General features: G+C 35.6%; 2 protein-coding genes across 5 annotated transcripts; both read left to right on the top strand.

The window, feature by feature from the left end:
- Positions 1-4,680: 4,680 nt before the first annotated feature.
- On the top strand, positions 4,681-20,670 carry LOC111409103. Of its 4 annotated transcripts, XM_023039030.1 has the most exons (21): positions 4,683-6,372; positions 8,890-8,975; positions 9,212-9,604; positions 9,704-9,787; positions 9,950-10,234; positions 10,830-10,890; positions 11,758-11,793; positions 11,999-12,086; positions 12,258-12,364; positions 12,436-12,684; positions 12,842-13,089; positions 13,179-13,409; positions 13,499-13,720; positions 13,824-13,877; positions 13,972-14,037; positions 14,128-14,268; positions 14,362-14,415; positions 17,247-17,306; positions 17,489-17,890; positions 17,983-18,456; positions 20,551-20,670. In XM_023039030.1, the coding sequence occupies exons 1-20, from the start codon at positions 5,022-5,024 to the stop codon at positions 18,148-18,150; spliced, it is 4,386 nt and encodes a 1,461-aa protein (XP_022894798.1). In that variant the 5' UTR covers positions 4,683-5,021; the 3' UTR covers positions 18,151-18,456; positions 20,551-20,670. The 4 variants fall into 4 exon arrangements, with proteins under 4 accessions (XP_022894800.1, XP_022894799.1, XP_022894798.1 ...); XM_023039032.1 differs by lacking the exon at positions 11,999-12,086 and having other exon boundaries at positions 4,681-6,372; positions 11,758-11,881; positions 17,966-18,456; XM_023039031.1 differs by lacking the exon at positions 11,999-12,086 and having other exon boundaries at positions 4,682-6,372; positions 11,758-11,881; positions 14,374-14,415.
- On the top strand, positions 14,445-20,670 carry LOC111409104. Its single transcript, XM_023039034.1, has 4 exons — positions 14,445-16,382; positions 18,477-19,400; positions 19,583-19,984; positions 20,077-20,670. The coding sequence occupies exons 2-4, from the start codon at positions 19,323-19,325 to the stop codon at positions 20,242-20,244; spliced, it is 648 nt and encodes a 215-aa protein (XP_022894802.1). The 5' UTR covers positions 14,445-16,382; positions 18,477-19,322; the 3' UTR covers positions 20,245-20,670.
- Positions 20,671-21,789: the final 1,119 nt, after the last annotated feature.

Raw genomic sequence — 21,789 nt, 5'->3', positions numbered from 1 at the left:
CAATCACTCATTCTTAAAATCAGCGTTCTTAAGACTGTAGTTCAGAGGATTAGAGCACGTGGCTATGAACCACGGTGTCGGTCTGGATCTATTATTTATTCAATGAAAACTATTTTTGGCTATTCTCTAGTACAGGTGGATACGTAGAGAATACCAAAGGGTGCAAGACAACTCTCTCTAAGGAACTTGGCAAAATAGCCTCGTAACTTCAAAAGGGATGCCTCCTCACAAAGGGGGAAAAGACAAAAGAAATTTCATTGAAATCTTCTTTTTTTTTAACTCAAAAAATTTCAATTTAACAATGAAAAAAGGAAGGCTTTTTCTTCTTCTCTCAAGTTAAGTAAAAAAATAAATTTGAAGAGGTGTTCCAGAAATGTCTGCGATCGAGTAAATAGTTCTACGAACGTCGTGGTGGTCCCCCCGAACCGCCCGGATCCCACGAGTGAATCGAAAAGACAAAAAAATTTCAGGATAACAAACATTATCTAGAATTTCTCTTAGATTCGAACCCAAAAATGAAGTAAAGGCTCCGGTGTATAGAGAAGACCTCATTATTTAAGAAGTAGTCTACTGGAATTGACTCTGTATTAATGGAATCTCATCATCCATACATAACAATTGGTTATTAATGACTGGACGAAACCAAGAAATCACCCCTCACGTGTGAAATTATAGAAGATCTCCTTTAAGAGTTTTGAACAAAGAACTATCGAGGGTGCAAATCCCTCTCTCTCCTTTTTTCCCCTCATTGAATAGATTTGTTTCTTGTTAATGGTTCATTAAATTGGATGAATTCACCCTCTGAAACAAGTTCTGGTCCTGAAGGGATAATATCAACCACTTGACGTCGGTATCCCCTTTCCCAATTATCATTGTGAAAGAAAGAAGGGGGCTTGACTAGGGGTTGCCGAAAAGAAAGAATTTAGTTTTTCCCACAAATCAATTAGTTCTGTCAAGCTAGCTATATGTTGTGTATTATCAACGATTTCTACATAATGTGGTAAGATGATATCTTGAGCAGTTACACGACGTTCTGAACCCAACTCACGTACCTCTTTAATGGGTGAATAGCCCAACCCTTGGAACATACTACAGCCCTAGTGGCGAAGAGCTGGCATCGAGGTGCCAAAACTTCCCGTCGATGTAAGTTAAGAAATCAAATAATGGTTTATTACGGGGCATATCTCATTTCAAGATTCAGCAACTGACTTGACTGGAATCCTATTTTGAGTCTACTCATTTTTATTTCTTTTTATTTCGATTTTATTTAGTTAGTATAACTCTAACTACTCCTTTATATAAATTCTCTTGTTTTCACCTAGGATTCTTGCTAAAGAAACCTAGTTCTGGTTATCCAGTTACAGAAGCGACCCCATAGGCTTTCGCTTTCGTGTCTCTCAAAAATAGCAGTCATGGTAAAATCTTGATTTATTTAATTATCAGGGACTCCTAAGCATGGACACTGTTCATTTCAATTTTTTCGTATTTTGACTTGCTTATGATCAATTGCACTTAAATAATGCTTGTATCTGTATTCTTCAATTTACTCAATCAAAGTAAACTAATTATATGCTATACTTTTGATTGTCATATTTTATGTCGAACATATTAAAGTCTATAAATTGACAAATTAACTGTTGATAATTAACTTTAATATTTCCTTTTGGGACATCTAATAAAATTGAAATGGTTGATTAGTGCTTTAAGTAGATTACTAACGAAGACATACCTTGTATGGTATGGATTTGCAAATTTTACACGAACCTATAAAATCTATCAATTTTATGGTACGTTGTATTGAGGAATGGTGTTAAATATGACTAACAAGAAAAAAATTAATAAAATTTTTCAATGCTTAATCTATAACTAGACGAGCATTATCATAGAGAGATCAACAACTTTTGCTAAGATTTTTTAACTTAAAAGCAAACATGCGTGAATGCATTGCAGCGTTTGGAAGCGGTATATGAATTGTGCGTAAAACTCTCCTCGACCTCGACACCAAACAAGGCCTTGCGAACACCTCAAGCACAAAATCAAAAGGAATGGACTAAGATAACAATGCCAATTTGTTTTTGCTGGGTTTGAAAAAATCGACCTACATTCTCATTTGAGCTCCACTAGGACGCATGCATTTTACTGCAATAATTTCTGAGATCAAATGGTTACTAGTTCAGGAATGCAACAAATTAGAGACAAGGTTCCATTATCTCACTCTTAATAATCCAATCTCATGATAAGGATACTATACGAAAAAGAATATCTATCGATGAACCATACTCAAATTGCCAAATATATATATCACTCAATTCTAGACTCAAAAGAGAGAACAAATCTCTCTTATCTTGAAAGTAAGGCTAAATATACCTGCAACCAAGGAGAGAGAAAAGATGGAGGGAGAGCTTTTAAGAGTGCAAGTAAAATATTTGTTCAAACCTTATGAGATTGGGGGTCAATGGTGTAACAAGACATTTTTCAATGTTGAGTCAAAAGGTAAGTTGTAATTTTTTTTGGAAACGATGTAACGCTAATAGTGGTCGAGACTTTAGAGATGAGAATAGAGGTGTTCTGGTGGCAAAATATTTATGATCGCCGTCAGTATCGACAAGTTAATTAGTGGATGGAGATTAAATTCTGATGAAATTGACCAATCCTTAATATTTGAGAGGAATGAGAAATCAACGGTTGATTTCAAATCGGGTCTTTAAGGAAAAAGTTGCGCACAAAGAAGTAATAAAAATTCAAAATTTGAAAAAAAATTGAAAATAAAATTAAAAAAATAAAAATTCAAATTTTCTACGGTGTCAGTGAACCCCATATGAACCCATGTTGCTCCATCACTAGGTTATTCATCTTTCCAATCACCTTCCATGATCAAATGAGTAGATAAGTATGACAATGGAGTGGGATATTTTGTCTCTTTTGAATAGTTCCAAATGATGGTTTTCATAAATGGATCTTTAGTCCAATGTTACGAAGTCCATTAATTATAATTTTACTATGTACTCACACCGTTTTGTCTTAAAATTAGTTGGACAATAATGGAGGTTTAGAGCTTCAACCATTCATTTTATGAAAGAAATGAGATCATTTGCAAGTTGGATTAATATATGTTTTGATGTGTCAAATGAGTGTCTAGTTATTATTTCAAATAAAAATAGCCCTTGTTTAACGAGATCTTTGAAAATTAAATATTTGACATGTAAATGGTTAAAATTTGAGTTCGGATAAATTTGGTATCAAAGACTTGATATCCTTGATACCAGAATACAATGGGACTTCGCTCCAATATTTGTTTGTCAGTCGGAAATAAATATAAAAAGAATGTATGAAACAATATTCAAAACATTATGATAATGAGATTTTTTTCGTGTTAAATATTTATTTTTCAACATTTTCTTTCCACGTGCATTTTATTGTTTTAAATCATAAATAGACACTAATTTGACACATCTAGTCGTATAATAATCCAACTCGTACAAGATTTCATCCATGTTGAATTCAATTGGTTGAAGCTCAAAAGCTCCATTATTGCCTACCTAAATTTTAAAGCAAAAACTGGTGGTTCAGTTACAGAACCCCTTGGCAATGTTTGGGAAATCTAGAATTTAAAGGGTACAAAGTACATTATAGGAAAGGACTTACACAAGAATGTCATTTCAAATATGTAACAGAAACATGGATAGAAGATAACTAGCCGGGACGTTTCATACCGAGTCCTCAAACTTTGGAAACACGACACTTAAGTTCCCATTCTTCTCTTTTAAAAATATAATATATGAGCTCAAACTTTCGTTCTCCATCAATATTGCCATCAAAGTAGCTTGTTACAATACACGGATTATCATAAATACTATCATAACTATAAACCACGTTCATTGCACGTCATGTTTTGAGTGCATATTAATGAATTTTGCTCATTAAGAACTCAAATGGATTGAATAAAAAGTTCATTGTTCGTAAAAAAAATAAAAATAAAATTAGAATCACAACAAAAGTACTTGAATTGCAAAGTTTGAAAATTTGCATGCAATTTTCCCTTTAAAAGCACAATCAACAACTCGAAAAATCTGCAAGCAAGTTTCCTTTGAAAAGCAAAAGCAACAACTTGTTTACTCTAACATAGTAACACTTCACGTAGTAGAACAAAAACAATCAATGATTCCACATTTCAAATCTTGCACGGTTTATTTGAAACTTGTTAACGTTACTTACTAAAATGTGACATATGCATCATATTCAATTGCCTAATTCATCGTCTTCACTTGAAGGCGACAACTGGCAAATAAGTAACACCTTATAATCGTGTTTTGACTACGGAATTAATGTTTCCATTTGTTTAATGGAGTACAAAAATGAACTAAAAATAAGCATTTGGAAATACAAAACGCAATAAACTTGAGTTGGGACAAAAGTACCTAATTTTACAAAGTTAGACAACCCATACATAAATTTTACTTAAAAACCGAATCAACAACTTCTACGCAATGATATATCACGTAGTGTCACGGAACCAATCACATCATTCCACGTCACGAATACATAAAACGTGATTACAATCGCTCACTCTGAGCGTGACACAACTTTTTGGGGGCCTTGTCCAAAAAGTCGCGTTCTTTTATTCGAGGATGAGTCCAAGTGTATCACGTCTCTCTCTCTCTCTAAACGAGCCGCCCTTGTCTGCCTCAAAAAAACGCGACTCTCTTTCTCTCTCTAGATAGCCGAAATCCAAAAACGGATCCGAAACAAAATCTGGCCCTCAAAATTTTAAAAACTCACAATTTTACCCCCAAACAGAAAAAAACCCTAACCCTAGCCGCCCCTGTACCAGAACACAGACAAACAGGAATTTGTATAATCTTTGTGCATTTCTATCGTTTCTTGATGAATATTTTGGTTTCTGGAGAGGAGGAATTGAATCTGTTGGTTTAATTTTGATTTGCTTTCATAGGATTAGGTTAGGGTTTGTAGAAAATGGAATGCTGCGGGGTTGGTGGTGATGGAAGTTGGTTTTGGAGGCGATGACTGACGGTGGCGGCAGATGTCAGAGGCGAAGGAAAACCATGGCTGGTGGTAGGGGTGCCCAAGCCACCACCGAATCGAAAAAACAAGATAGTAAAAATTGCCCTAATTTGGTACCAAAATTTACCGAAAAGCCCTCGAGTCCCAAGAAAATTAGGAAACTACACCCGTCCCCCATAATTGAATCAGATTTCTACACTCAAGCTCTTAAAGCTCTCTCTTTCCGCTCTCCCTTTGATTCTGAGGTCTATCAGGCTCCTTTAGCTTCTATCTCGGGTGCTAATACTCTTCCCAGTGGGGTGTCTCATTTCTTAAACAGACACTGGGATAGCCGGAAAAGGCAAAAGAAGTCTCAATTGGGTTCGGAAAAGAAGTCGTCCTTCTCGGGGAGGCCGCGTGGAGTTAACTTTTGGATTGAGACCGAGGAGTATTTTCGTGAACTGAATGTGGAGGACGTCGAGAGGCTCCACGAGGTTTCAAATGTCAGGTTTTCTGGCGACGAGAAGTTCTTCTTTGTTCCTTCTTTGTATAGTAATGACAGTGTGCGCACTCGATATGAAATTTACAACGGTATGCTTGCAAGTGCTTGTCAAAATAATAGTTCTAGTTCAGCAAATGGATATGAAATGGATCATGATGGAAAGGATGAGGTTGAAGGAATAGTGAAAGCGGAGAATGATCCAAATATTGTGGATGTCAATAGTGTTGGTGGAGAAAATACTGAGTCCACTAGTAAAGAAGAAAAAGGAGACAATAGTGAAAAGGATTTTTCATCTTTTAGTGGAATAGAATGGCTTTTAGGATCTACTAGTAAGATTTATTTGGCTTCGGAGCGGCCCTCTAAGAAACGGAAGCTTTTAGGCAGAGATGCAGGGTTGGAGAAGCTTCTTGTGGCTCATCCGGTTGAAGGGTCTGATTCATTATGTCATTATTGTAGTTTTGGCGACACAGGCAACCAGTTGAATTGCTTGATTAAGTGTAGTTCTTGTGCCATGGTGGTCCATCAGAGGTGTTATGGTGTTCAGGAAGATGTTGATAGTTCTTGGTTGTGTGCATGGTGTAAGTGGAAGAATGAGGTGGGGGTCAGTAGTGAGAGGCCGTGTTTGCTTTGTTCAAAGCAAGGTGGTGCTTTGAAGCCTGTGCAAAAACGAGGCTTCACTAGTGAGAGCGGGGGGTCCGAGTTTCAGTTTGCTCACTTGTTTTGTTGCCAGTGGATGCCTGAGTTTTATTTGGAGAACACTAGGACAATGGAGCCAATATTGAATCTTGATGAATTGAAGGACACTCGAAGGAAGTTAATTTGTTATTTGTGCAAGGTTAAGTGTGGTGCCTGTGTTCGGTGCAGTAATGGTATGTCTTGCTGCTTTCATTATGTTACAACACACTACATTTCTTTGCTGGATGGCAGGACAGAAGAATGTTGTTTTAATTGGAATTTATTATTATTTGATATAATTTGAAATGTACTGCCTAGGTGCTATGTTGACCTCTTGATCCTGTGTTTTTCACAGTTCATGAATTTGATATTTTTGAGAGATCTGGCTTACTATTTGTAAAACCATTCTGTAAAGGTGGACATCATAAGAAGATACAAGTTGATAAAAAAATCTGTTTATTCTGTCAAATTTTCACTATATCTTCTGCCATCCAAATCTTTTCCTTTCAATTTCCTAAAATAAATTATGCAACATTGACTTAAAAATGAGTTTAAGTGCAAATTAATGAAAATTCATGCCTTTTTAACCACCTGTAACAGTTGGCGACTGATTTTACCTGCAATTTCTGCTGACTTATATTGTTTAATGTTTAATACTTGACTTTCTGTATATTAAGAAATGCTTCTGATGTTAGGTTTTAGATGCCTAAGGCTCTACCACTTTGGTTTGGCTTTTTCTCATTTTCCTAAAGTTCAGTCCGTCCTCAATCTATATGCACCCCGGACTCCTTTCTGTCCAATTTCATTTTAAGATTGACAGATAAATGTGGGTTTCAAAAGAATATTCACTATGCTTTCTGAAAGTAAGAGTGCGAATAACTTATGGAATTGTTTATTAAATTTAAATGGATTGTTTACCATACTAGTCAGTATGCCCTTTCCACGCAGTGGAATTAGTTGACTATGCAGTGATGACATTCCTGGGGCAACTTCAAATAACGAACTACGCCATATTCTTGGACTTTTGGTGGTACTATTATGCACCTCTTGTAACCAGCAAAATTAGGATCAAATACGAGATACATATCAATGAGGAAGATCCTTACTTTTTGAAAAATTTTAAATTCTTCAATAAACCTCCCTGTATATTTTTATCGGAAGGATCAATTTTTGTATGGTTGTGTTATCGGGAGATTTTCACAATCTCATTCTTTAAAAGAACGTGTAAGTTTTGTTTCTTGTTATCGAGGTTATGTTATTTTTTTGTATGCCGGTATTTCGAAGATTACATTATTCAGGACTTTCCAAATTATGCAGGTTTTTCCTCTACAGCCATTTTGTTAGAAAGTCATGCATAACTAATCAATTAGAATTTGTACTCAATTATAGCTAATAGGTTATTCCTTTTAACTCATGGCTTGCTTTGATTTTTGTCGTAGTTAGGTTAAATTTTGTCGTAACAGTTATATGATGATTGTATTTTAATGTTGCAGAATTGCAGATTATTTTTTCCTTTATCCATCTAAATTTGCGTGAAATGGTTCTATGGTGACTGAATTTTATAATTGCTCAATAGGAGAATATATTTTTCTGTTTGCTTCATTCTCCAAAATGGTTTCTTCTTTTTGTTTGCTTTTTGGATTTTGGATACAAATTAATTTAGGAATTCAAATTGCAGTTGGCAATATACAGATTGGTAAAGGTTCTGTTAAATTGGAGTTCCCAAGTGGAAGGTTTGATGATATCTAATGAGGATTCTGAATGGTCTTTGTTAATATTACTATGATTATAGTCTATAGGATAAAATATATATTAGGGGCACAGCCATTTGTATGAACAAAGGTGAGTCGACTTATCAATTCGATGGAAGTTGAGAAGCTAGAGAATGAATGGGTTATATTTTAATTGCAGTTAGTATTCCATTTTTACACCAAATGCAAAATTTAAGTTAAGCTGGATGGAATGCATTCTGTTCTCTCCTGAAATTAAAGGAATATCTGTTTTCTGACCATGGAAATGGATTCTGTTTCTTGGATTAAATTAAGCTCCTTCATTCTTGTTTGTTGCAAGCTATTTTATGATCTTGAAGCGATTGTAAAGCACTATATTATCAAAATAATGAGTCTACTTGTTGTAGTTTATCAGAATACTTATATTGTCATTGAAAAAAAAAAGAAAAAAGTGTCTTGAGAGATTTGACTCAAAACTTTATGGTTTTACTTGAGCAACCATCCAAATACTTGGTGAAGTTTAAGGAATCAATGGTGCTTTTAGGAATGTAGATTTTGCCAATTTCTTTCTCGTGTGATATCCAGAGAGTTGAATTAAACTTCAAAGAATGAAAATTTTTTATCGATAGACCCCAACAAATGGGGACTTCTTTCAATTTATATTGTATCTTGTTTTATTATTTTCCTCTCTCTTTGCTGTGGGTTATTCATTGGTGTTGCTGTGTCTTTGCCAGAGATCAGCTAGTATGCGGAATTTATTTCTGTCTGGGCATCAGTGGTTGTTTGACATCATCTTATGTGGAACAACTTTATAATTTTAAATTGCAATGCTGGTATCATTTATTCACCCCTTCTTTTCTAGGGGATCAAAAGTTTGTAAATAACCTGAGTTTAGTCTGCCGTAGTGGAAGATATATGTTTCATTTGTTGTTAGCGAATTTTTACTTGTTGCTGATTACGATTTTATTTGGCGTTTCCTAGGAGCTTGTAGAACTTCTTTCCATCCTATATGTGCAAGGGAGGCAAGACACAGAATGGAGATATGGGGTAAACTTGGATTTGATGAGGTGTGCTAATTTTTATGGTTATTGTAGTAGTCATAAACGGACAATAGCTATTGATACCGTTATCTTCAGAGGAACTATGATTATTATAATTTTGTTGATGTTATATTGTTAATTTTAAAATGCTTTCTTTTGTTGCTAAACCTCTTTTTCCTTACCTGCTTCATGTTGTCAGAAATTCTATTCAATGTTTACTATCGTCCTTTGATAATATTTTCTTCACTGCCTATATCTTTTAGGTTGAATTGCGTGCATTTTGCTCGAAGCATTCAGATGTTCAGAATGACAGTGGAGCTCAACAGACTGGAGATGTTTCGTTGGCAGTTGATTCTGTCTGCAACGTCAATATGCATCAACAGATGGCATCGATAGCAAATGAGCCTCACAAGTTAAAAATTAGCCAAAGTAATAGTGCTAAATTGGCCGTTCACGTTAGAACATCTGATGCGGATCTCGGCAAGCTGGATGGTAATATACTGCACGAAGAATTGTTAGATAATAGGTCAAATGCCAAATCTCAGCCAGAAAGTGGGGATGCACAACACCCTATAGATAATGATCCATTGGCTAGGATCGAAAATGAAGATGTCAATGCTAGTGATTCTCTGAATTTTATCAGGATATTGAAGAAGGTATTCTGAAATTGTGAGTATATAAGCACTGAAAGCTGGACATTTTTTGTTTTTGTTTTTTTTTGTTTTAGTGATTTTATCTACTTGTTTTTCATGCAGTTAACCGATCTGGGCAAAGTTGATGTAAGAAACGTGGCTTCAGAGATTGGTGTATCGCCTGATTTATTGAGCAAAATATTCATTGTAATGTGCATTTTCATCAATTTTTTTTTTTTTGGGTGAATACCCTATCCATGTTGATTGATGCTGGCTTGATCATTTTTTTTTTAATCTTAGAAACTTGAAAAGAAAAATATGATTTGTGTTTGGAGTTGCTGCATTCCAACTGCCTTTTCCTTTGTTCAGGATAATCACATTGTTCCTGAGTTGCACTGTAAAGTAATAAAATGGATGAGAAATCATGCCTATATTAGCAGCTTTCAGAGAACTCTGAAAGTCCCTGTTAAATCCGTTCCACCTCGAAGACGAACCAAAAGCAATTTTCGGATTGTGAATGATGAGAAGCTAAGCTTTTCTAAGGAAAAGATTAACGACGATGGAATAATAATGGCTGGTGTGGAAAATGGCCTTCTTGATGGGGAAGACTCTATTGGTCCAGGCCTGGAGTCTGTTCTTGATGGAACCAAGAAGGTATTTGTCTTACTGGATTTTATGTTTGTTTTTGTGATGGAGCTTTTAGATAAATCGAAGTTAGCATTGTTCAGGTTTAGCCATTGTGTAAGTCTAACGACCATGGATTTGCTTATGGTAGTCTTTCAAAGGCTTTCCTATTTTCGGATAATGGTAGAAATGGTTAACCTGCAAATGGCTATTTTTAACAATAATCTGCTCCTCTCTTATCTATTGATATCTTAATATTACTAAACATTATAACTTTAATTTTAAAGTAAATTGGATGGTTTGATTTTGTGCTCCACTGGACTTTTTGCTACTTCAAGCCACTTATTTTTTTATTTTCTCATGGCATTAGTCCTTTTTGTGATATTGAAGTTCAGCCAGAACAGTAGAACTGTATTTTTTTTAATTGAAATACAAATAGGTTGTTGGAAATTCCGTGTAAAATAATCTTGTTGACTCCAAAAGTTCAAAAATGAATGGTAACTATTTGTGGTTTTAGTTAAAGAATGTAAAAAATCATTGTCAATTGTCATTCTTATACCAAACCCATGCTTGTCATTTCAATTGCTTCTAAGTTGTCCAGTGTTGTATTCTACATGTTATGCAGATCACAGTTATTCCAGTGCAGGACCAAGACAATCCAGCAAATGGTTCTCTTAAAATTGAAGGTGGTTGGTCTGGTCACCCTGTAATGTTGTTCTCTGGTTTTATGGATATCCATTTTACGCATTTAATTTTAAGCTTTTACCTATTTGAAGTGTTCTTTGCTTTATTATGTCTCTGTAATAAGTGGAATGACCCCAAAAGGAATGAAAAATAATAATGTAAAGTATTGATATGAAGACAGCAATGAAACATTGATGCATTTCCTTGCCAGGAATCCTTTGTCTGCAAAACTATCCAAGTGCAACAGAACTTGATGAAATTTCAATGAAAAGGCCTACTTTCTTCTTGAATTGTTGAAATTTTTATGGAAAAATTACATAAATTTAATGAAATGCAAGGACCCTATTATCTGCAAAACTAGCATAATGAAATATAACTCATTGAAATTTCAATTAAAAGGCTGTACTTTCTTCTTGAATTGTTGATTATTTTATTTTATTTTATTTTTTTTGGGAAAAATTACATAAGATTTAATTAAACGTATGACGTGTTTCATTTACAAAACCAGGTTATTGTGAACAGTGTTAGGACATTGGCATATGAGTTGTATTTTACTATTTTTCTCTATTCTGAATTTTCAAATGTATGATAAAGTAAGTACTTTTATTTCGAGTCCCAATATTTTGGGTTGGTGTAATGGAGAATAAGATTGAAAAGTAGAATGGCCTTTTGAAGTGTAGAAATTTTTTTGGGATGCATAAAAAGGTGAAGCATGGAAAATTTGATTGTTCAGAGGGAATATCCCAATATTTGCTATTTTTGTTTGGTAGTATATCACATCATGGAGTTCGGTTTAGGCAGGAGGTTTGCTTCCACGTTTCATTTAATTTTTTTATGGCTTTTCATACTTTCATTTTCCACATGCACAGATGAGCCGTCAAAAGCTTTGACCCAAATTCTTACTGATGATTGTCATGTTGGGGGGCCCTCAGCAACTGAGCAGAATACTCTTGCAAGTTCTGATACGGAGAATAATCGTTCAATCTTGCTGATGTAAGTTTTACAACGTGATTGTTAGTTGTTGTATTGAAGTATTGATCTAGAAGAGGATTTTGCATTCTCTGTGGTCGCCAATAGCCTTTTCCTTTCCTTTTTTTTCCTGTAAGCTACATGATTGTCATGTTGGGGGGCCCTCAGCAACTGAGCAGAATACTCTTGCAAGTTCTGATACGGAGAATAATCGTTCAATCTTGCCGATGTAAGTTTTACAACGTGATTGTTAGTTGTTGTATTGAAGTATTGATCTAGAAGAGGATTTTGCATTCTCTGTGGTCGCCAATAGCCTTTTCCTTTCCTTTTTTTTCCTGTAAGCTAACAATATTGGTGATTTAGTGAGAAAAAACTGACAATTTCAGTTCTCGTCTTGTAGAAATTGGGAAGCTATGTCCAATTCTTACATACACCCATTTATATACGGCAAATTGATGCAAATAAAAAAGGGGTTGCTATCCCAAGCTGCACTTAATGAGTCTGATTGTAAGATCCCATCTGTTGCTCATTTGGTATATCTTTGTTGGTGTTGGGTGGTTACTTACTTAATTTGGCAGGGTTAGGAGAAAGAGAAGTTCCACAGTTAGAAGCATCATCTAGTTCAGGCCTTTGTTGTAATAATCACAATCTACATTCAACTTGTGGCGATCAGCCTATCAAGTGCGATGGAGTAAATCTTGATCAGTTGGTCAAGGCGAGAAATGTGGGTCTCCTAAAACTGTCTCCAGAAGATGAAGTGGAAGGAGAACTTATCTATCATCAGCACGGACTTCTTTGCAATGCTGTTGCCAGGAAACACTTTAGTGGTCAGTACTTTGTCCTGTTTTAACATGTATCTATTAATTTGGGTGCTGCTCCGTTTTAGATTGCAGATTTGCATATTGTGCATTTTTTGTTGGATAAGTGTCGTAGCTTGTTGTTTCTTATCGTATCACTTTTTGTGCGTTGCTACTTTCTGAGCAGATGATTTGATACGTAAGGTTGTTAGGAGTCTTCCACAGGAGATTGATGCAGCAGGAAAACGAAAATGGGATGATGTGTGCGCTAGTCAGTATCACTATGAGCTTAGGGAAGCAAAAAAACTGGGAAGAAAAGAAAGACGGCATAAGGAAGCTCAGGCTGTATTGGCTGCTGCAACAGCTGCAGCTGCAGCTTCCTCTAGGTTATCATCTATTAGAAAAGATGCCCTAGAAGAACCTGCACAGCAGCAGGTATTATTTCTGCCTGTGCTTCAGTGAAGCATGATATAAATGTTTATTTCTATTTTTTCATTAATTTATTTGTACAAATTTTTTGGCAGGATCTTCTGAAGATGAGTGCATCTTATGGAAGGTCCACGTTATACTCTCAGCTGAATCCTCGAGTGAAAGAGATTTTTTCAAGATCCGCTGTTGCAAGGCCATCATCAGATACGAACTCTGATATTTTTCAGTCAGCTCCAGACTTTTCCAGAGAACATCCTCGGACGTGTGACATCTGCAGTCGGTCTGAGACATTTCTCAATCCTATTCTAGTCTGTTCGAAATGCAAGGTTTACTCTTAACACATCATACTTACAATATTGATACTTGTTCTTATTTCTTATTTATCATGCATAATTCTTTTTTTTTTGTCTGACAGGTTGCAGTTCACTTAGATTGTTATTGTAGCATCAAAAGCTCAACGGGGCCATGGCATTGTGAATTATGTGAGAACTTGTTTTCTTCTCGAAGCTCTGGACCTGCAAGTGCTAATTCCTGGGAGAAGCCTTACTTTGTTGCCGAATGTGGTTTATGTGGTGGGACTGCAGGTGCTTTTAGAAAGTCAGTTGATGGTCAATGGATTCACGCGTTCTGTGCTGAAGTAAATAATCCTCTTTCATCTTTTGCTACTCATTCACCACCATCTCGCAATGTCATCCTCTTTTCATTTTCATCAAGTGTTTGTTTTACTTTTCTCATGATAGTGGGTGTTAGATTCAACATTTAGAAGGGGTCAAGTAAATCCTATCGAGGGAATGGTGAGTGAATCTATAATTTGAAACACTTTTGTACTTGTGATCCTATACTGTTTATCTGATATTTATTACTGTCATTTGTTCTGTTATATACCAGGAGACAGTGTGCAAGGGGAGTGAACGGTGCATTGTGTGCCTTCGGAAACATGGTGTCTGCCTTAAGGTGAAGATTTTTAAGAGTTGTGGTTTGCCTTTCTAATTTTTTGTTCAGCCTCTCTCTCTCTAAACTTTATTTATTATTGTAAATGTTCAGTGTAGTTACGGTCACTGTCAGAGCACATTCCATCCTACTTGTGCTAGAAGTGCTGGTTTCTACATGAATGTGAGGACTGATGGAGGCAAGTTGCAGCACAAGGCTTATTGTGAAAAACATAGCATGGAACAGAGATCGAAGGTTGATATTATTTCTTCTTTGCCTTAGTTATTTGTTCTGATTGTTTCTTTATTAATCTAACATTGATTGTTTTTACTTGATATACTCATGCAGGCTGACATTCAGAGGTATGGAGTTGAAGAATTTAAGGGTCTTAAACAAATCAGGGTATGTGATCGTAACTACGTACATATTATAATCTGTAACAAAGCATTTTGGTGCAAGTTGTGTATACTCACTGGTACTGCATATTGGTTTATATTTTGCTTGTCTTAATTATTTATCTTCCCAAAAATGCGTCTGTATAAACTTGCCAAGTCTATCTCCAGATATGTTGACTGGATTTTATGACAAAGCAATAAAGTGCAGCCATAGTTATAATAAACGGCCGGTCTTGCTGGAAAGCAGTTAACCGAACTTGGCATGGTCCTATTACGCTTCTGGACCTGTTCACAATCGAACGGACCAAGAACACTCCTACCTATTCCCGATCCTATTTACTCTCTTGGACCCATGAACAATAGAACTGTCCAAAAATAGTTTGACCTAGCTGATTACTGTGTAAACCACTGACTGGTTCTTTCATAATTTCGAATGACTATTGCTGGTTATTATAAAAATTTCTCTAGTTTTTAATTAATAAATAACTACCATATGATTTATCGTTCCATACATAAACGAAATATTTCAATTATTTTAAATTAATAAATAACTACCGTATGATTTTCTAATATGTAGAGAAACGGATTGTAGCTGAAAAGAACATAACAAGCGAAAATTCTAAATAGAAAAGTAAACTAAGATAAAATATGAGCTTCGTAACTTTTAAGCAATTTGAGAATAGGAAATCATGAAAAGGACGATGCACAATATCATTTCGAATTAAAATTAAACAAATATTTTCTTCACCTTCTATTTGAACATCTTATAATAGCAATATAATATATGTTCATAATGTCAGTAAGTGTATAAATTATGACTTCATGCTAGAGGGAAGAAACATGACATACAGAATAAAATAATAAATATAGTACCTTTCTCATGAACGACGAGCAAGTTAAAACTTCTAATTTACCCTCAATAAATAAAGAAAATAATGCCTTACCGAACTCAGCATTGACCCATTGATTAAGCCGGTGACCTAATAGAGTCATTGTGCAGTTGAGTGTCACAACTATGAATTGAACACTATAAATGTAAAGGCTTGGATGTTATTATTTTTGAAGAATGATTTCTGCTGTGTTTTCTTGATCTCTCTTGAAACTACAAGTCTTACTTTTGATGCTGGCTTGTTTTGGAGTTAATGAACGGTGTTGATGCAGAATGGGATAGTGAGAGTACAGAGAGATTGTCGGAAGAATTCAATATTGTTCAACTTTTCAATAATCAGTAGTCTGCATAATTAGAAAATCCTACTCCTATTTATTCTGAATTCCATAATAAAAATGGAAAATTACCAGACCAATAATAATGGCTTATTTCCTAATTTTAACCTGATAGTTATGAAAAATAAATAAATCTAAACACAATCAAATAAATTAAAACCAATCAAAATATAATTCTATACTTGTGCCTAGAAATAAATGTTTGATGTATGGCAAGTCCTTTAAGAATATCCATGTTAGTATCTTCATCATGGGGTCAGTCTTGGAAATTTGATCGGCAGTGGTTAGTGATGGACCGAGCGGCAAACGATCAAAGTTAATTGGTTGTTTTGGTGTTATATAATAGCGGTGTTATTTATAGGTGCTGGTCTGCAGTATGTATTAAAGGTGCAGGGGATGCTATCACGAGGGAAGTTCGATGACTGAGGTGAGGTGAAATGGAAGTGTCTAGATCCTAGATCTGAGATAAGGAAACAAATGAAAGGTCGCTTTGAATAGTTTTTGCGACAATTTTATTGCTGCATTAGGTCTTCAAGCTTGTCGTTGAAGGACTAAGCTGCAATAATGATCCAAGATGATGAATTATAAACAGAATGGGTTAATGCTGCAGTGAGGATTGCTATGGTGAGGGGAGTTCAATGACTGAGGTGGGAGGTGGAATGGAAGTGGTTAGCTCTCAGATCTGAGATGGGGAAACAAATGAATGGTTACTTCGAATAGGTTTTTTCAACAATTTTGGTGCTGCTTCAGGTCTTCAAGCTTGTTTATGTAATGGCAGTGGTGGCACAAACCCGTCATGATGAAGATCATGGATTGAAATTATAGAGATTGAGAGGAAGAAGATAGGGTTTCCTTTTGCAGTTGGGTCATGTCTTTACAATGTCAATATTTATTATGAAGATTCTGCACAAGGTAAAAAAATGACAATAGCAGTTGCAGTTAGCTTGGTGGGAGTATGAATTTTTCATCTTTGGAGATAAAGATTGGTGGTTCTTTTTCTCTCTCTCTTTTTTTTTTTTTTTGATTTTTTGGTCTTTTTATGCAAAGGGTAGAGGGTTTATGAATTGTTTTGGAATTTTTTTTTTAATTCCATCTCAACACTGAGGGGAGGACAATGTTATTTTCAGAACCTTCGTTTGTCTACCTTCAATTGACCCTCAGGGAGGTGCATGTATCTTTTTTCTTTTATGCATTCTTAATCTCTATTGACGGAATCCAAATCTGTACGTTCCCCCTTTTTTTGTTAATCTTGTGAACGCATTAACAGTATTGATATTACTCTTCTTGTTTGGAGTTTCTAGACCATGAAGAGATTGAATGTGCCGGTTTTTCTTGTGTCTGTCGTTAATAATTTAGTTGTCAATGTTATTTGTTGTGTTCTTATGGATGGCAGTTTCTATGGCCTTTCATCTTATTTAAATAGACCTATCTTTTACCTGCTTATTCTTTGTTTTATTTTCTTGGTTGGCTGGCTCTGTTGTTTTAAAAACGACTACAAATCAGCTGTGTATGTTGGTTTATGTTATTCTATCGCTTGTTATCTTTTTGTGGCTACAATGAACTCTTTCATTTTGATGCATTTGTTCTCTTTATACTATGGATTATTTTATGCAGGTTGAATTGGAAAGATTGCGTCTTCTATGTGAAAGAATTGTCAAACGAGAGAAATTGAAAGTGAGCCTCCACCTTGATTGTCTTCCCCCATACTGATCTTTTGTCTTGTCTTTCTAGTTTTCCTTCCAACAGAAGTATATCACTGGTGCTGCTATGTTTTTGTGTATAAGATGTGCCAATTTGGCCTTTTTGGTGGTTCTGTCACTGTCACATGATCATTTTCTTCTGTTCTCTGCTTGCAGCGTGAATTGGCTCTTTGTTCTCATGGTATTCTTGCTTCAAGTCGAGACACTGTTCTGTCTGCTTTGGCTCGTCATCCTTTTTATCAACCTGATGTTAGTTCAGAATCTGCTACAACCTCAATCAAGGGTTATACCACCGATGACTACAAACCAGGAAGTGAAATAGTGCAAATAGCAGATGACATGACAGTAGATAGCACTACTTCAGGTAAAAGGCGAGTTAAGCTTTCCATGTTCACGGACAATGACGGAAAAACAGATGACAGTTCTACATCCCAAAACCTTTCGACGCCAAAGCCTATTGAGAGGATTTCATTTTCTGGGAAGCAAATTCCGCAGAGACTTTCTGTTGCATCAAGGAATGTTTCGGATGACACGGAAAAGCGTTCAAAATATAGAAAAGTAAGTGTTTGTTTGTGAGGGGGTTGTGATTTGAGTTTTCTCTTCTTTCTTTTAAGCATCATAGTCAATTGCTAGTACTTTAAATAATGCAGCATACTGAAACTTTGGCAAAAGAGTTGGTGATGACATCAGATCAAGCATCTATGAAGAATCAGCGGCTACCTAAAGGATTTGTTTATGTTCCAATTCGGTCCCTTCCTAAGGACAAGGAGACAACTCCAGATTTGAGTTCGCAGGAACCAGTTGAACAAAATGGATAGCTCGATTCTTTGAAATCCCAGATGCATTTCTGGATGTTGGGAAATTCCCATTGTGGAATGTTCTCTTTCTTGGCACTAACATGTACTGTGCTCGAGAATGGCTGGCCTCCCTCGTCTTGACGGGGAATGTTGTACATGCGTTGTCTGAGGACGTACACTGTACAGTGGGTTAGGGAAGTATTGCCATTGCATGTATCTCAATTTGCTCTAGTTAGGTTGCTTTTTACCGAAATTTTTGTTTCTTTATTTTCCTTGCTGGAAAAGGCAATTGAAGCTATGCTTGTAATTGTATAAATCTGTGGGAAGGTATTGCCGTGCTGCTTCAGGTCTTCAAGCTTGTTTATGTAATGGCAGTGGTGGCACAAACCCGTCATGATGAAGATCATGGATTGAAATTATGGAGATTGAGAGGAAGAAGATAGGGTTTCCTTTTGCAATTGGGTCATGTCTTTACAATGTCAATATTTATTATGAAGATTCTGCACAAGGTAAAAAAATGACAATAGCAGTTGCAGTTAGCTTGGTGGGAGTATGAATTTTTCATCTTTGGAGATAAAGATTGGTGGTTCTTTTTCTCTCTCTCTTTTTTTTTTTTTTTGATTTTTTGGTCTTTTTATGCAAAGGGTAGAGGGTTTATGAATTGTTTTGGAATTTTTTTTTTAATTCCATCTCAACACTGAGGGGAGGACAATGTTATTTTCAGAACCTTCGTTTGTCTACCTTCAATTGACCCTCAGGGAGGTGCATGTATCTTTTTTCTTTTATGCATTCTTAATCTCTATTGACGGAATCCAAATCTGTACGTTCCCCCTTTTTTTGTTAATCTTGTGAACGCATTAACAGTATTGATATTACTCTTCTTGTTTGGAGTTTCTAGACCATGAAGAGATTGAATGTGCCGGTTTTTCTTGTGTCTGTCGTTAATAATTTAGTTGTCAATGTTATTTGTTGTGTTCTTATGGATGGCAGTTTCTATGGCCTTTCATCTTATTTAAATAGACCTATCTTTTACCTGCTTATTCTTTGTTTTATTTTCTTGGTTGGCTGGCTCTGTTGTTTTAAAAACGACTACAAATCAGCTGTGTATGTTGGTTTATGTTATTCTATCGCTTGTTATCTTTTTGTGGCTACAATGAACTCTTTCATTTTGATGCATTTGTTCTCTTTATACTATGGATTATTTTATGCAGGTTGAATTGGAAAGATTGCGTCTTCTATGTGAAAGAATTGTCAAACGAGAGAAATTGAAAGTGAGCCTCCACCTTGATTGTCTTCCCCCATACTGATCTTTTGTCTTGTCTTTCTAGTTTTCCTTCCAACAGAAGTATATCACTGGTGCTGCTATGTTTTTGTGTATAAGATGTGCCAATTTGGCCTTTTTGGTGGTTCTGTCACTGTCACATGATCATTTTCTTCTGTTCTCTGCTTGCAGCGTGAATTGGCTCTTTGTTCTCATGGTATTCTTGCTTCAAGTCGAGACACTGTTCTGTCTGCTTTGGCTCGTCATCCTTTTTATCAACCTGATGTTAGTTCAGAATCTGCTACAACCTCAATCAAGGGTTATACCACCGATGACTACAAACCAGGAAGTGAAATAGTGCAAATAGCAGATGACATGACAGTAGATAGCACTACTTCAGGTAAAAGGCGAGTTAAGCTTTCCATGTTCACGGACAATGACGGAAAAACAGATGACAGTTCTACATCCCAAAACCTTTCGACGCCAAAGCCTATTGAGAGGATTTCATTTTCTGGGAAGCAAATTCCGCAGAGACTTTCTGTTGCATCAAGGAATGTTTCGGATGACACGGAAAAGCGTTCAAAATATAGAAAAGTAAGTGTTTGTTTGTGAGGGGGTTGTGATTTGAGTTTTCTCTTCTTTCTTTTAAGCATCATAGTCAATTGCTAGTACTTTAAATAATGCAGCATACTGAAACTTTGGCAAAAGAGTTGGTGATGACATCAGATCAAGCATCTATGAAGAATCAGCGGCTACCTAAAGGATTTGTTTATGTTCCAATTCGGTCCCTTCCTAAGGACAAGGAGACAACTCCAGATTTGAGTTCGCAGGAACCAGTTGAACAAAATGGATAGCTCGATTCTTTGAAATCCCAGATGCATTTCTGGATGTTGGGAAATTCCCATTGTGGAATGTTCTCTTTCTTGGCACTAACATGTACTGTGCTCGAGAATGGCTGGCCTCCCTCGTCTTGACGGGGAATGTTGTACATGCGTTGTCTGAGGACGTACACTGTACAGTGGGTTAGGGAAGTATTGCCATTGCATGCATCTCAATTTGCTCTAGTTAGGTTGCTTTTTACCGAAATTTTTGTTTCTTTATTTTCCTTGCTGGAAAAGGCAATTGAAGCTATGCTTGTAATTGTATAAATCTGTGGGAAGGTATTGCCGCCTCCCGGGCTTTGTAAAGTCAGTGTAAATATGAACTTATATGTCAACATTTGAAAAGAATTGGCTCAGCAGAAAATTGATGGTAGAGTAAACATCATTGTTAGCCGTTTGTCAATCAATCTTCAAAAATTATATTTACAATTGACACATTCTTACAATAAATTATTTTTCACATGAATTTAAAATTTTTTCATATTATTTAATGACACATGTTCCAAGGAATCACTATTTAAAAACTTATTTTCCCAAAATATTTCATTTTAAGAACATTTTTCTGCTTTGTTTCATTGTACGATGGTGTAATTTATTTCACGAACTACCAAAATTGTGAATTTTTTGCCTTGAAATTATTTACAAATCTTTTTAGAAACAAGTTTGGACAAAAAGAAAAGAAATTTCACTTCAAATGAACATTCTTTCCAAATGCTTCGTGGCCCATTTAGGAGGGTTTACACATTTGCTTTTGTTTATTGTTTGTATAAGAGTATTTTTGAAGACTTTGGTGGGGTGGTATATCACCCCAAGTCTTGAGGTGGTCACCTCATGAAGGTGGACCACCCGATGAGGTGGTGATCCCTCATTCTACGGTCGCATCACGTAGCTCCCATGAGAGGTACTCTTGCCTCTTGAAAATTGCTACTACAATTTACCAAACATTGATTCATCATAAATGCTAGAAATCGGTAAATGCTCGAAACCATATAAAAATGTGTTAAATCTACCCATGGCCAATATACTATATATTTAGTGTCATTATGACCATCAAAATTGATTTTGATTCATCGTGATCATTGCACTTTATATTTAGTTTAACGTTGAACATATTTTTGAACATATTCTTGCATTGAATATGTGGCATAATGATAGTAGTTATTGAGTTATGAGAAACGAGTTCATGTTTGAAGTAAAAAGGGTACGGAGTCAAGTTTATAATAAAAAAATTTGAATATTTTAACTCAATGAACAGAGAACACTTCTTTCTCGAATGTAGCAAAGCTTAAGAATCTCAGAAAATGCATCTGAAGTAAATTCTCAATAATTTTTAGGGTACGTTTTATAAATCAAAACTTTCAAAATAAACGTTCTTGTCAACTCGTGTAACTTTTTAAAAAGCTACGACTAATAAGAGAGCACGTTATAATCCTTCATCTTGACCATACCAAATACTATTTATGTTGGGACATTATTTCGATATTATGAGATAGAGTAATGTTATTTATAGTTGTTTAT

Source organism: Olea europaea, chromosome 14, assembly GCF_002742605.1.
Source record: "Olea europaea var. sylvestris chromosome 14, O_europaea_v1, whole genome shotgun sequence".
Taxonomy (NCBI): domain Eukaryota; kingdom Viridiplantae; phylum Streptophyta; class Magnoliopsida; order Lamiales; family Oleaceae; genus Olea; species Olea europaea.
This window is presented reverse-complemented; position numbering and strand designations above follow the sequence as displayed.

What these genes read in the sequence shown, in the direction of transcription:
- LOC111409103 (XM_023039030.1), top strand. Translation starts at nt 5,022, where the DNA reads ATGACTGACGGTGGCGGCAGATGTCAGAGGCGAAGGAAAACCATGGCT. An exon ending in AAGAACCTGCACAGCAGCAG is followed by an intron (nt 13,090 to 13,178) that starts GTATTATTTCTG and finishes ATTTTTTGGCAG; the next exon opens with GATCTTCTGAAGATGAGTGC. An exon ending in AGGGTCTTAAACAAATCAGG is followed by an intron (nt 14,416 to 17,246) that starts GTATGTGATCGT and finishes TATTTTATGCAG; the next exon opens with GTTGAATTGGAAAGATTGCG.
- LOC111409104 (XM_023039034.1), top strand. Translation starts at nt 19,323, where the DNA reads ATGGATTATTTTATGCAGGTTGAATTGGAAAGATTGCGTCTTCTATGT. An exon ending in TCAAACGAGAGAAATTGAAA is followed by an intron (nt 19,401 to 19,582) that starts GTGAGCCTCCAC and finishes CTCTGCTTGCAG; the next exon opens with CGTGAATTGGCTCTTTGTTC. An exon ending in AGCGTTCAAAATATAGAAAA is followed by an intron (nt 19,985 to 20,076) that starts GTAAGTGTTTGT and finishes TAAATAATGCAG; the next exon opens with CATACTGAAACTTTGGCAAA.